Source organism: Diplotaxodon limnothrissa, linkage group LG3 (assembly GCF_057381915.1).
Source record: "Diplotaxodon limnothrissa isolate DT_005_m linkage group LG3, D_limnothrissa_male_GT1.1, whole genome shotgun sequence".
In the NCBI taxonomy this organism is placed as follows: Eukaryota; Metazoa; Chordata; class Actinopteri; order Cichliformes; family Cichlidae; genus Diplotaxodon; species Diplotaxodon limnothrissa.
Window position 1 is genome coordinate 30,962,775 of NC_140598.1, and position 15,877 is coordinate 30,978,651.

At 39.8% G+C, this 15,877-nt stretch overlaps 1 protein-coding gene across 1 annotated transcript in view; it reads left to right on the top strand.

Moving 5' to 3' along the window:
* The first annotated feature begins 449 nt into the window (after positions 1 to 449).
* The window catches only part of LOC146635340 (scavenger receptor cysteine-rich domain-containing protein DMBT1-like), a 51,952-nt gene continuing 36,524 nt past the window's right edge, over positions 450 to 15,877 (top strand). Inside the window, exons 1-8 of the mRNA XM_085350092.1 lie at positions 450 to 858; positions 1,002 to 1,433; positions 3,285 to 3,671; positions 3,815 to 4,246; positions 8,615 to 9,001; positions 9,145 to 9,576; positions 13,945 to 14,331; positions 14,475 to 14,906. Of these exons, the coding sequence (XP_085206218.1) occupies positions 450 to 858; positions 1,002 to 1,433; positions 3,285 to 3,671; positions 3,815 to 4,246; positions 8,615 to 9,001; positions 9,145 to 9,576; positions 13,945 to 14,331; positions 14,475 to 14,906 (3,298 nt within the window). The remainder of the gene's footprint in view (positions 859 to 1,001; positions 1,434 to 3,284; positions 3,672 to 3,814; positions 4,247 to 8,614; positions 9,002 to 9,144; positions 9,577 to 13,944; positions 14,332 to 14,474; positions 14,907 to 15,877) is intronic.

Genomic DNA, 15,877 nt, shown 5'->3' on the forward strand with positions numbered 1-15,877 from the left:
TCAGAAACACTGTGTTGAAGCTTGGTTTGTCTGAACAAAGTGATCAATGATGTCCGAAACTTCATTCGGCACGTCACTGTCAATTCAGCTGTATAGAGTGGGCAGTCCTAATAAAGCAGTGCATTCGAATTTGTAGATTCACGCTGCTCTTCATATTTGTGACCACCAGATGTCACCAAAGACTGTACTGAACAGCTTCTAGTGATGAAATGTTTTTCAATGCAAGCTTAAATGCATCAGAAAACTTAATTTGGCCATCACTACCTAGGAAATATATATTAGCAAATTTCATAATATTTTACCAGGGTAAAAAAGTATTGTGATCAGACAGAATTAACTCTGTCTGATCACATTCGGTCTGAATATGGTCTATCCTTAAAGCATAAGAAAAAGGGTTGTATGACTTGTGTAAATTTCACATATATCAGTGAAATTTGCTTGAGGTAAAGATGACTTCTTTTCATCCTTCAGGATATTCCCAAAGTGTCGATCCTTGTTACAACTACACTGTGCTGAATGATCAATGGCGTTCAACAAACAACACAAACACTCAGGACCTACACTGTGATCAATCTATTAACTGGCAAGGCTGGTACCGCCTGTTTCTGGGGAGCTCCAATGCTCGTATTCCCGAGAGGTGTATAGACTCAAACAGGTGTGGAACTCATGCTCCTCTGTGGATAACACAACCTCATCCCTCACAGCCAGGTGAAACTGTAAATCGCACTGTGTGCAACAACTGGTCTGGAAGCTGCTGCCAGTTTCCATCACACACCATCCAAGTCAAACTATGCTATGGAAACTACTACGTCTACAAACTTGAGAGGCCATCTGTGTGCCACCTTGCGTACTGTGCAGGTATTGTTGCCCTCTAAGCATGATCACACTGTAACAAATTCGTCTTTTTCATCCTGCTGCTAAATTCAACTGTTCAGAAGGAAAATGCTCTCAGCTTTACCGCAGTACTCTCACTTATTCATTTATGTATTGACTGTAAACAGAGGTGAACACAACAACATCTGCACTTTCTTCAACCACACCTGCTCCAATACCGCAGACCTCTACAGCCAATCATGTCAGGCTCACTTCTACAACAGCAGTGAGCAACAGTGCAGCAGTGGAGGGGCGCATCCGCCTGGTTGGAGGAAACAGCTCGTGTTCTGGCAGGGTGGAGATCTTCCACAGTGGGCAGTGGGGGACGGTGTGTGATGATTTATGGGACCTAGTGGATGCTCAGGTGGTGTGTAGACAGCTGGGCTGCGGCAGGGTCGTCTCAGCACCAGCAAATGCTCAGTTTGGTCAGGGCACCGGACCCATCTGGTTGGATGATGTCAGTTGCTCAGGCAGTGAATCAAATCTCACTCAGTGCCAGCACTTAGGATTTGGATCTCACAACTGTGGACACTCTGAGGACGCTGGTGTCATCTGTGAAGGTAAATTTGTGCAGCTGCTTACACTGAAGTCCCACTGCTTGATTATATGTCCAGGATGTTTAGCTGACAGGTTTGCAGTCTACGATTATGATAGCTTTGACTTATGTTACACTGTTTTGCCCACAAGCTCTTTCACATTGAATATTTTATTTACAGACAATATCTTGGAGCCTTACTGTAAACCCAACAAAAAGTCCATCATTTTCCATTTAAAATGCAAATTTGGATGATTTTTTACTCTTTACAGGCTTTGCACTTGAACCAACTCTTCTTTCAGCTCTTTGTGATGGTAAATTGCGAGGCTTTTGAGTTTTCGTTAAAGTGGGACAACACCAAAATAAAACACCAAAATGCAATGCGTTTCCACAGCTCTTGATATTGCTCCACTCAAATATATGTTATCCAACATGTACCTGCTTTTACAGGCTCCATGAGAATCATATTCTGGAGACGTCTAAGTAACAATATTTGATCACAATCATACTTGCACCTGGTAGAAACAGGACTTCAGGATTAAATGCTTAAACTTTATCCATTCTAGACTACATTTTCACTGTGGGTTCTGCAACTGATACACAGCTGCATGAAACATAGTTAGTGGGTCCTCTATAACCTTACCTTATGTCCACAGGAAGTCCCTCTTTCTGACTGTGAGCAGCAAAATAATATCCAAGACTTAAAACACCCATGTGACTGCATTAAATGCCCTGATTGCTGGACATGTGACATGCACTGAAATGTTATGGCCCTGTGTTGTGTCCACATACTATTGCATTTTGTTCTGTAGATGCATTTACTAGAAGCACTGGAGGGCGCTAATGAATATCCTTGTTGTTGTGGTACTTGGGAAGGAGAAAAATAAAAAAGGAGTTTTCTCCGGTGATCCTCTGTTCCTACATGCTCATGTGTGTTCATGCCTGCTGAAACAACACCGTGTATGCAATACATAAATTGTCTGTCTCACCAAATCTAACAATTTTATATCCAGCAAAAAGTCTTTCTGATTTTGTTTTGAGACTAACAGGGTAAGCAAGAGCACGATGAACGAGATCATTAATCTTCTTTTGAGAATATATGCCTTTTATTTTTTATTTTGTTTATAAATCCGTAAATTGAGCACTTTACATGCATATTAGACTAATTCATATGGCCACACTGTTGGAATTTACATTGTATTTTACAGCCATTTTTAGCTGTGGACCCTGGTTTCAAGGCCTCTCCTTGTGGGTTTTCTCTGGGTAATTCGGATCCCTCCCATAGTTCGATGACTTGCTGTTCCTGAAGATAGGTGAACTGGTGATTCTAAAATGTCCGTGTGGTTGTAAGCCCTGTGACTGACTTGTGACCAGAAGAATCATCTTTTACATGTGCTGTTGTTTTAAGATTTTTTTTCTCTTAAATTGAGGAAGAGGCGATGCGGAAAGAAGCACCGACAGGCTTGTTTTGAGTTTATTTGACACAATAAAGTGGGTGGAATAAATGTTTCAACTATTCTTTTAAGATATTTCTCACATGTCTAAGGTCGAGATATTATGTCACTTGATTACAGTCTGGATTTTTTTGAAATTAAATACTTTTTTCATACCAAATATTTAGATGTCAAATCTTTGCAGTGTTCATACCAAAAACTGATTGTATTGAACAAAAAAAGTTTGGAAACTAAAGAGACAATTTAGTTAAAGATATGCACAACAGAAATCTTTAAGACCGGTACAAACACGCTGTTTCATCCCTGCTCCTTCAGTCTGCATGTCGAAGCTTTCTTGGCCAAGACATTGAACCCAATTTGTCCCCAATGCATCTATCAGTGTGTGTGATTGTTTAAAAAGATGACTTCTTTTCATCCTTCAGGATATCCCCAAAGTGTCGATCCTTGTTACAACTACACTGTGCTGAATGATCAATGGCGTTCAACAAACAACACAAACACTCAGGACCTACACTGTGATCAATCTATTAACTGGCAAGGCTGGTACCGCCTGTTTCTGGGGAGCTCCAATGCTCGTATTCCCGAGAGGTGTATAGACTCAAACAGGTGTGGAACTCGTGCTCCTCTGTGGATAACACAACCTCATCCCTCACAGCCAGGTGAAACTGTAAATCGCACTGTGTGCAACAACTGGTCTGGAAGCTGCTGCCAGTTTCCATCACACACCATCCAAGTCAAACTATGCTATGGAAACTACTACGTCTACAAACTTGAGAGGCCATCTGTGTGTCACCTTGCATACTGTGCAGGTATTGTTGCCCTCTAAGCATGATCACACTGTAACAAATTCGTCTTTTTCATCCTGCTGCTAAATTCAACTGTTCAGAAGGAAAATGCTCTCAGCTTTACCGCAGTACTCTCACTTATTCATTTATGTATTGACTGTAAACAGAGGTGAACACAACAACATCTGCACTTTCTTCAACCACACCTGCTCCAATACCGCAGACCTCTACAGCCAATCATGTCAGGCTCACTTCTACAACAGCAGTGAGCAACAGTGCAGCAGTGGAGGGGCGCATCCGCCTGGTTGGAGGAAACAGCTCGTGTTCTGGCAGGGTGGAGATCTTCCACAGTGGGCAGTGGGGGACGGTGTGTGATGATTTATGGGACCTAGTGGATGCTCAGGTGGTGTGTAGACAGCTGGGCTGCGGCAGGGTCGTCTCAGCACCAGCAAATGCTCAGTTTGGTCAGGGCACCGGACCCATCTGGTTGGATGATGTCAGTTGCTCAGGCAGTGAATCAAATCTCACTCAGTGCCAGCACTTAGGATTTGGATCTCACAACTGTGGACACTCTGAGGACGCTGGTGTCATCTGTGAAGGTAAATTTGTGCAGCTGCTTACACTGAAGTCCCACTGCTTGATTATATGTCCAGGATGTTTAGCTGACAGGTTTGCAGTCAACGATTATGATAGCTTTGACTTATGTTACACTGTTTTGCCCACAAGCTCTTTCACATTGAATATTTTATTTACAGACAATATCTTGGAGCCTTACTGTAAACCCAACAAAAAGTCCATCATTTTCCATTTAAAATGCAAATTTGGATGATTTTTTACTCTTTACAGGCTTTGCACTTGAACCAACTCTTCTTTCAGCTCTTTGTGATGGTAAATTGCGAGGCTTTTGAGTTTTCGTTAAAGTGGGACAACACCAAAATAAAACACCAAAATGCAATGCGTTTCCACAGCTCTTGATATTGCTCCACTCAAATATATGTTATCCAACATGTACCTGCTTTTACAGGCTCCATGAGAATCATATTCTGGAGACGTCTAAGTAACAATATTTGGTCACAATCATACACTCTAAAAAAAGATCTGCTGGCTTAACGTAAAAAAATTAAGGTAACAATTTGCATGGATCTTTTTAAGTTACTTCAGCTTAGCCACTATAGCGTAAATGCCACAAGAGTTCTCTAGTTAGGCAAACTCTATTCCTTACGTACAAACAACATGATTTGCTTTGTCCTCTACAAGCTTAATTAAGTTGAACCAACTTAATTTTAATTGTTTAAAAATTACTCCATTTAGTTATTAAAACTTATTTTTTTTACTTTTATTCTACTCAGAAATATCCATGCAAATTGTTACCTTAATTTTTTTGAGTACTAATAACTTACAATAACTTATAACTTACAATTATACAATAAATTACACATTGAAATTCCAGTTTTATGATCAAACTGTTTATTAGAACACCAGTCCACCATTCCAGACTCATTGACATTTCAATAGCAGACAAAATTGTTGCCTCCATAAAATAAAAGACATAAAACACCCCTGTAAATCTGTCTCAAAAAGACTGAACATTTTGACAGTCATGCTCTGATTCAAGTTTGTTTGTGTTAAAGTGATAGTTTAGGTTTTTTTAAGTATGAAGTACATTGTGAGTGTATTACACACAGTAGACAGCAGTCAGCACATTCCTGCCACCGACACGCACGATAGGCTCAGTTTGTTTGTGTGACTTTGGTAAATCTGAACTAACCCGAACTAACACCAAAGTCACCAAATAACACAATTACACTTACTGATCAAGGCAGCAGGAGACCAGCAACTCCTGTGTGCTGTCAGGTAAAATTGCTGTTTTTGTCCATGGACGCTGGCAGGCCAGAGCGATTGAAACAACAAGCAGTAGAACTTCTCTTTCCTCACAGAAAAGGCTGTCTGATAGCAAAATAAAGCAGTAAACATATTCTTGATATAATGTACATTTAAACTGACATCAGTTTTATTAGGATGGAGGCTCATCTTGCGTGCCGGTGGCCCCGTCTGCTTCTCTGTAGGTGGAGCTTACTGACTGCCATCTACTGTGTGTAATACACTCACTATACATATGTACCTCATACAGTCTCACTTCAAAAGACCGGAGCTATCCTTTTAAAGTGCATTATTTTGAACTAGGTGTACTTAATGTTCAACGCTCAACTTTACACCTACTGCCTACTGTATGTACAGTATGTAACACAACACATTGCAAACAACAGTGGAACATTTCCCGTTTAATTTGAGGATAGCCTCACTCTTCACATTTTTTAGTACAACAGTTTACTTTTTAGTGACAATACCTTAGGACTGGCTTTCAGATCATCCAGCTCGAGGAATATCTTTTGAAACACTTCAAAAGTGTTTTTCAGTTCTTTTGGGTAGCTGAGGTTGAGTGCATATATCAGCCCCATTAGCAAGGCACAGGCTCTGGGTACATCCAGGTCTGCTAGGACTTCTGTTCCTTCAAGTATGATCCTTGCGCTGGCTGGATCAGACGTTGTGGCACCTCTGGTTACAATCTTCATCACTTCATTGGTAATATCCCCGCCACCATCCTGGTAGGTCAGAATCAATATAAATGTTTTAAGTAATCATACTTATACATGAGAGTAACACAAAATAAAACTATGTATATTATTTTTAGTGTTGAGTTTCTCCTAAAAGTTGCTTTATGTTTCCAAATCAAAGATATTTTTTCTTAAGTGATACAACTGCGCTTATGTATCTGCAGTTAACACCCAAAAGAGCAAAATTATATTTTATGTGCTAATGCACACTCAATGTAATGTCATTAAAACAACTAGTTTATGAATGTTACTTAAGATCTTTCCTGTGGCGTTTCTACAACATGGCGTTCGCTTCCTCGCCCGCGTTTTTTGACTGAACTTTGACACAGGCTGTTCTTCAGCTAGGGCTCAATTAACAAACTTCAATCTCACATAAAAATAACTCTAGGACTTAAACATCAAAATGCATCGATGTTAAACCGAATGTATACTCAGTAACCTACATTTGTTTAGTCATGAATGTAAAACGGCCCATCCTTTTGCTGGTCAAACCTTCATCAACGCTGCAACGATTTCAAAGTAGAAAGAAGAAAAACGTGTATTACCCTGTCTTTGCAGAGTTAAAACTACGGCTACAGAAGCTCAGTGTCAATTAACACCATTAGGCTGCCACCGTAAAACAAAACTTAACAAAGACTAATGTTACGGTCGAATTACTTCACAAGTTAGCCAGAAGTGTAACGTTACTAGCTTATCACCACCACTCGCCGAGGAAGAGTTTAGTGTTGTGTAAAAAGGATTTCTTGCAGTGCGTGTTGATAGAGTTAAAGTTAGAGTTATTAGCTGCTGTGAATAAAACAAGGCAAAAAATTGTACTCACCACAAAGCTTTAACATTTGATAACGTTCTGTACAAAATGGCGCTTCTCCGCTTTCTCTCTTTGCCTCCGTTTCTTTCGATCAGTGGTCTGAGAGCACAACATGTCCAGGCAAGTCAGCCTTGTACTCAGCTTTTAAAGGACGCTTACGAGATTTTTAAGTTGTATTAACTGAATACACTTTCATGTTAAGTTAACACAGAAATGTCTGTTCAAAATCGATATATTACTGAGCTAAGACTGTTTTCTTTATTTTCATTTCGACCAACTCATTAAATTAAGTTATCAACTGATTACAATGTGTACATGCAACAAACTTAATTTTTTATGCAGAAAAAGCTATTGATTTTAAGCTTTACTTACTAACCCCATGAATAATTTTTTAGAGTGTACTTGCACCTGGTAGAAACAGGACTTCAGGATTAAATGCTTAAACTTTATCCATTCTAGACTACATTTTCACTGTGGGTTCTGCAACTGATACACAGCTGCATGAAACATAGTTAGTGGGTCCTCTATAACCTTACCTTATGTCCACAGGAAGTCCCTCTTTCTGACTGTGAGCAGCAAAATAATATCCAAGACTTAAAACACCCATGTGACTGCATTAAATGCCCTGATTGCTGGACATGTGACATGCACTGAAATGTTATGGCCCTGTGTTGTGTCCACATACTATTGCATTTTGTTCTGTAGATGCATTTACTAGAAGCACTGGAGGGCGCTAATGAATATCCTCTCCGGTGATCCTCTGTTCCTACATGCTCATGTGTGTTCATGCCTGCTGAAACAACACCGTGTATGCAATACATAAATTGTCTGTCTCAGCAAATCTAACAATTTTATATCCAGCAAAAAGTCTTTCTGATTTTGTTTTGAGACTAACAGGGTAAGCAAGAGCACGATGAACGAGATCATTAATCTTCTTTTGAGAATATATGCCTTTTATTTTTTATTTTGTTTATAAATCCGTAAATTGAGCACTTTACATGCATATTAGACTAATTCATATGGCCACACTGTTGGAATTTACATTGTATTTTACAGCCATTTTTAGCTGTGGACCCTGGTTTCAAGGCCTCTCCTTGTGGGTTTTCTCTGGGTAATTCGGATCCCTCCCACAGTTCGATGACTTGCTGTTCCTGAAGATAGGTGAACTGGTGATTCTAAAATGTCCGTGTGGTTGTAAGCCCTATGACTGACTTGTGAACAGAAGAATCATCTTTTACATTTGCTGTTGTTTTAAGATTTTTTTTCTCTTAAATTGAGGAAGAGGCGATGCGGAAAGAAGCACCGAAAGGCTTGTTTTGAGTTTATTTGACACAATAAAGTGGGTGGAATGAATGTTTCAACTATTCTTTTAAAGATATGCACAACAGAAATCTTTAAGACCGGTACAAACACGCTGTTTCATCCCTGCTCCTTCAGTCTGCATGTCGAAGCTTTCTTGGCCAAGACATTGAACCCAATTTGTCCCCAATGCATCTATCAGTGTGTGTGATTGTTTAAAAAGATGACTTCTTTTCATCCTTCAGGATATCCCCAAAGTGTCGATCCTTGTTACAACTACACTGTGCTGAATGATCAATGGCGTTCAACAAACAACACAAACACTCAGGACCTACACTGTGATCAATCTATTAACTGGCAAGGCTGGTACCGCCTGTTTCTGGGGAGCTCCAATGCTCGTATTCCCGAGAGGTGTATAGACTCAAACAGGTGTGGAACTCGTGCTCCTCTGTGGATAACACAACCTCATCCCTCACAGCCAGGTGAAACTGTAAATCGCACTGTGTGCAACAACTGGTCTGGAAGCTGCTGCCAGTTTCCATCACACACCATCCAAGTCAAACTATGCTATGGAAACTACTACGTCTACAAACTTGAGAGGCCATCTGTGTGTCACCTTGCATACTGTGCAGGTATTGTTGCCCTCTAAGCATGATCACACTGTAACAAATTCGTCTTTTTCATCCTGCTGCTAAATTCAACTGTTCAGAAGGAAAATGCTCTCAGCTTTACCGCAGTACTCTCACTTATTCATTTATGTATTGACTGTAAACAGAGGTGAACACAACAACATCTGCACTTTCTTCAACCACACCTGCTCCAATACCGCAGACCTCTACAGCCAATCATGTCAGGCTCACTTCTACAACAGCAGTGAGCAACAGTGCAGCAGTGGAGGGGCGCATCCGCCTGGTTGGAGGAAACAGCTCGTGTTCTGGCAGGGTGGAGATCTTCCACAGTGGGCAGTGGGGGACGGTGTGTGATGATTTATGGGACCTAGTGGATGCTCAGGTGGTGTGTAGACAGCTGGGCTGCGGCAGGGTCGTCTCAGCACCAGCAAATGCTCAGTTTGGTCAGGGCACCGGACCCATCTGGTTGGATGATGTCAGTTGCTCAGGCAGTGAATCAAATCTCACTCAGTGCCAGCACTTAGGATTTGGATCTCACAACTGTGGACACTCTGAGGACGCTGGTGTCATCTGTGAAGGTAAATTTGTGCAGCTGCTTACACTGAAGTCCCACTGCTTGATTATATGTCCAGGATGTTTAGCTGACAGGTTTGCAGTCTACGATTATGATAGCTTTGACTTATGTTACACTGTTTTGCCCACAAGCTCTTTCACATTGAATATTTTATTTACAGACAATATCTTGGAGCCTTACTGTAAACCCAACAAAAAGTCCATCATTTTCCATTTAAAATGCAAATTTGGATGATTTTTTACTCTTTACAGGCTTTGCACTTGAACCAACTCTTCTTTCAGCTCTTTGTGATGGTAAATTGGGAGGCTTTTGAGTTTTCGTTAAAGTGGGACAACACCAAAATAAAACACCAAAATGCAATGCGTTTCCACAGCTCTTGATATTGCTCCACTCAAATATATGTTATCCAACATGTACCTGCTTTTACAGGCTCCATGAGAATCATATTCTGGAGACGTCTAAGTAACAATATTTGGTCACAATCATACACTCTAAAAAAAGATCTGCTGGCTTAACGTAAAAAAATTAAGGTAACAATTTGCATGGATCTTTTTAAGTTACTTCAGCTTAGCCACTATAGCGTAAATGCCACAAGAGTTCTCTAGTTAGGCAAACTCTATTCCTTACGTACAAACAACATGATTTGCTTTGTCCTCTACAAGCTTAATTAAGTTGAACCAACTTAATTTTAATTGTTTAAAAATTACTCCATTTAGTTATTAAAACTTATTTTTTTTACTTTTATTCTACTCAGAAATATCCATGCAAATTGTTACCTTAATTTTTTTGAGTACTAATAACTTACAATAACTTATAACTTACAATTATACAATAAATTACACATTGAAATTCCAGTTTTATGATCAAACTGTTTATTAGAACACCAGTCCACCATTCCAGACTCATTGACATTTCAATAGCAGACAAAATTGTTGCCTCCATAAAATAAAAGACATAAAACACCCCTGTAAATCTGTCTCAAAAAGACTGAACATTTTGACAGTCATGCTCTGATTCAAGTTTGTTTGTGTTAAAGTGATAGTTTAGGTTTTTTTAAGTATGAAGTACATTGTGAGTGTATTACACACAGTAGACAGCAGTCAGCACATTCCTGCCACCGACACGCACGATAGGCTCAGTTTGTTTGTGTGACTTTGGTAAATCTGAACTAACCCGAACTAACACCAAAGTCACCAAATAACACAATTACACTTACTGATCAAGGCAGCAGGAGACCAGCAACTCCTGTGTGCTGTCAGGTAAAATTGCTGTTTTTGTCCATGGACGCTGGCGGGCCAGAGCGATTGAAACAACAAGCAGTAGAACTTCTCTTTCCTCACAGAAAAGGCTGTCTGATAGCAAAATAAAGCAGTAAACATATTCTTGATATAATGTACATTTAAACTGACATCAGTTTTATTAGGATGGAGGCTCATCTTGCGTGCCGGTGGCCCCGTCTGCTTCTCTGTAGGTGGAGCTTACTGACTGCCATCTACTGTGTGTAATACACTCACTATACATATGTACCTCATACAGTCTCACTTCAAAAGACCGGAGCTATCCTTTTAAAGTGCATTATTTTGAACTAGGTGTACTTAATGTTCAACGCTCAACTTTACACCTACTGCCTACTGTATGTACAGTATGTAACACAACACATTGCAAACAACAGTGGAACATTTCCCGTTTAATTTGAGGATAGCCTCACTCTTCACATTTTTTAGTACAACAGTTTACTTTTTAGTGACAATACCTTAGGACTGGCTTTCAGATCATCCAGCTCGAGGAATATCTTTTGAAACACTTCAAAAGTGTTTTTCAGTTCTTTTGGGTAGCTGAGGTTGAGTGCATATATCAGCCCCATTAGCAAGGCACAGGCTCTGGGTACATCCAGGTCTGCTAGGACTTCTGTTCCTTCAAGTATGATCCTTGCGCTGGCTGGATCAGACGTTGTGGCACCTCTGGTTACAATCTTCATCACTTCATTGGTAATATCCCCGCCACCATCCTGGTAGGTCAGAATCAATATAAATGTTTTAAGTAATCATACTTATACATGAGAGTAACACAAAATAAAACTATGTATATTATTTTTAGTGTTGAGTTTCTCCTAAAAGTTGCTTTATGTTTCCAAATCAAAGATATTTTTTCTTAAGTGATACAACTGCGCTTATGTATCTGCAGTTAACACCCAAAAGAGCAAAATTATATTTTATGTGCTAATGCACACTCAATGTAATGTCATTAAAACAACTAGTTTATGAATGTTACTTAAGATCTTTCCTGTGGCGTTTCTACAACATGGCGTTCGCTTCCTCGCCCGCGTTTTTTGACTGAACTTTGACACAGGCTGTTCTTCAGCTAGGGCTCAATTAACAAACTTCAATCTCACATAAAAATAACTCTAGGACTTAAACATCAAAATGCATCGATGTTAAACCGAATGTATACTCAGTAACCTACATTTGTTTAGTCATGAATGTAAAACGGCCCATCCTTTTGCTGGTCAAACCTTCATCAACGCTGCAACGATTTCAAAGTAGAAAGAAGAAAAACGTGTATTACCCTGTCTTTGCAGAGTTAAAACTACGGCTACAGAAGCTCAGTGTCAATTAACACCATTAGGCTGCCACCGTAAAACAAAACTTAACAAAGACTAATGTTACGGTCGAATTACTTCACAAGTTAGCCAGAAGTGTAACGTTACTAGCTTATCACCACCACTCGCCGAGGAAGAGTTTAGTGTTGTGTAAAAAGGATTTCTTGCAGTGCGTGTTGATAGAGTTAAAGTTAGAGTTATTAGCTGCTGTGAATAAAACAAGGCAAAAAATTGTACTCACCACAAAGCTTTAACATTTGATAACGTTCTGTACAAAATGGCGCTTCTCCGCTTTCTCTCTTTGCCTCCGTTTCTTTCGATCAGTGGTCTGAGAGCACAACATGTCCGGGCAAGTCAGCCTTGTACTCAGCTTTTAAAGGACGCTTACGAGATTTTTAAGTTGTATTAACTGAATACACTTTCATGTTAAGTTAACACAGAAATGTCTGTTCAAAATCGATATATTACTGAGCTAAGACTGTTTTCTTTATTTTCATTTCGACCAACTCATTAAATTAAGTTATCAACTGATTACAATGTGTACATGCAACAAACTTAATTTTTTATGCAGAAAAAGCTATTGATTTTAAGCTTTACTTACTAACCCCATGAATAATTTTTTAGAGTGTACTTGCACCTGGTAGAAACAGGACTTCAGGATTAAATGCTTAAACTTTATCCATTCTAGACTACATTTTCACTGTGGGTTCTGCAACTGATACACAGCTGCATGAAACATAGTTAGTGGGTCCTCTATAACCTTACCTTATGTCCACAGGAAGTCCCTCTTTCTGACTGTGAGCAGCAAAATAATATCCAAGACTTAAAACACCCATGTGACTGCATTAAATGCCCTGATTGCTGGACATGTGACATGCACTGAAATGTTATGGCCCTGTGTTGTGTCCACATACTATTGCATTTTGTTCTGTAGATGCATTTACTAGAAGCACTGGAGGGCGCTAATGAATATCCTCTCCGGTGATCCTCTGTTCCTACATGCTCATGTGTGTTCATGCCTGCTGAAACAACACCGTGTATGCAATACATAAATTGTCTGTCTCAGCAAATCTAACAATTTTATATCCAGCAAAAAGTCTTTCTGATTTTGTTTTGAGACTAACAGGGTAAGCAAGAGCACGATGAACGAGATCATTAATCTTCTTTTGAGAATATATGCCTTTTATTTTTTATTTTGTTTATAAATCCGTAAATTGAGCACTTTACATGCATATTAGACTAATTCATATGGCCACACTGTTGGAATTTACATTGTATTTTACAGCCATTTTTAGCTGTGGACCCTGGTTTCAAGGCCTCTCCTTGTGGGTTTTCTCTGGGTAATTCGGATCCCTCCCACAGTTCGATGACTTGCTGTTCCTGAAGATAGGTGAACTGGTGATTCTAAAATGTCCGTGTGGTTGTAAGCCCTATGACTGACTTGTGAACAGAAGAATCATCTTTTACATTTGCTGTTGTTTTAAGATTTTTTTTCTCTTAAATTGAGGAAGAGGCGATGCGGAAAGAAGCACCGAAAGGCTTGTTTTGAGTTTATTTGACACAATAAAGTGGGTGGAATGAATGTTTCAACTATTCTTTTAAAGATATGCACAACAGAAATCTTTAAGACCGGTACAAACACGCTGTTTCATCCCTGCTCCTTCAGTCTGCATGTCGAAGCTTTCTTGGCCAAGACATTGAACCCAATTTGTCCCCAATGCATCTATCAGTGTGTGTGATTGTTTAAAAAGATGACTTCTTTTCATCCTTCAGGATATCCCCAAAGTGTCGATCCTTGTTACAACTACACTGTGCTGAATGATCAATGGCGTTCAACAAACAACACAAACACTCAGGACCTACACTGTGATCAATCTATTAACTGGCAAGGCTGGTACCGCCTGTTTCTGGGGAGCTCCAATGCTCGTATTCCCGAGAGGTGTATAGACTCAAACAGGTGTGGAACTCGTGCTCCTCTGTGGATAACACAACCTCATCCCTCACAGCCAGGTGAAACTGTAAATCGCACTGTGTGCAACAACTGGTCTGGAAGCTGCTGCCAGTTTCCATCACACACCATCCAAGTCAAACTATGCTATGGAAACTACTACGTCTACAAACTTGAGAGGCCATCTGTGTGTCACCTTGCATACTGTGCAGGTATTGTTGCCCTCTAAGCATGATCACACTGTAACAAATTCGTCTTTTTCATCCTGCTGCTAAATTCAACTGTTCAGAAGGAAAATGCTCTCAGCTTTACCGCAGTACTCTCACTTATTCATTTATGTATTGACTGTAAACAGAGGTGAACACAACAACATCTGCACTTTCTTCAACCACACCTGCTCCAATACCGCAGACCTCTACAGCCAATCATGTCAGGCTCACTTCTACAACAGCAGTGAGCAACAGTGCAGCAGTGGAGGGGCGCATCCGCCTGGTTGGAGGAAACAGCTCGTGTTCTGGCAGGGTGGAGATCTTCCACAGTGGGCAGTGGGGGACGGTGTGTGATGATTTATGGGACCTAGTGGATGCTCAGGTGGTGTGTAGACAGCTGGGCTGCGGCAGGGTCGTCTCAGCACCAGCAAATGCTCAGTTTGGTCAGGGCACCGGACCCATCTGGTTGGATGATGTCAGTTGCTCAGGCAGTGAATCAAATCTCACTCAGTGCCAGCACTTAGGATTTGGATCTCACAACTGTGGACACTCTGAGGACGCTGGTGTCATCTGTGAAGGTAAATTTGTGCAGCTGCTTACACTGAAGTCCCACTGCTTGATTATATGTCCAGGATGTTTAGCTGACAGGTTTGCAGTCTACGATTATGATAGCTTTGACTTATGTTACACTGTTTTGCCCACAAGCTCTTTCACATTGAATATTTTATTTACAGACAATATCTTGGAGCCTTACTGTAAACCCAACAAAAAGTCCATCATTTTCCATTTAAAATGCAAATTTGGATGATTTTTTACTCTTTACAGGCTTTGCACTTGAACCAACTCTTCTTTCAGCTCTTTGTGATGGTAAATTGGGAGGCTTTTGAGTTTTCGTTAAAGTGGGACAACACCAAAATAAAACACCAAAATGCAATGCGTTTCCACAGCTCTTGATATTGCTCCACTCAAATATATGTTATCCAACATGTACCTGCTTTTACAGGCTCCATGAGAATCATATTCTGGAGACGTCTAAGTAACAATATTTGGTCACAATCATACACTCTAAAAAAAGATCTGCTGGCTTAATGTAAAAAAATTAAGGTAACAATTTGCATGGATCTTTTTAAGTTACTTCAGCTTAGCCACTATAGCGTAAATGCCACAAGAGTTCTCTAGTTAGGCAAACTCTATTCCTTACGTACAAACAACATGATTTGCTTTGTCCTCTACAAGCTTAATTAAGTTGAACCAACTTAATTTTAATTGTTTAAAAATTACTCCATTTAGTTATTAAAACTTATTTTTTTTACTTTTATTCTACTCAGAAATATCCATGCAAATTGTTACCTTAATTTTTTTGAGTACTAATAACTTACAATAACTTATAACTTACAATTATACAATAAATTACACATTGAAATTCCAGTTTTATGATCAAACTGTTTATTAGAACACCAGTCCACCATTCCAGACTCATTGACATTTCAATAGCAGACAAAATTGTTGCCTCCATAAAATAAAAGACATAAAACACCCCTGTAAATCT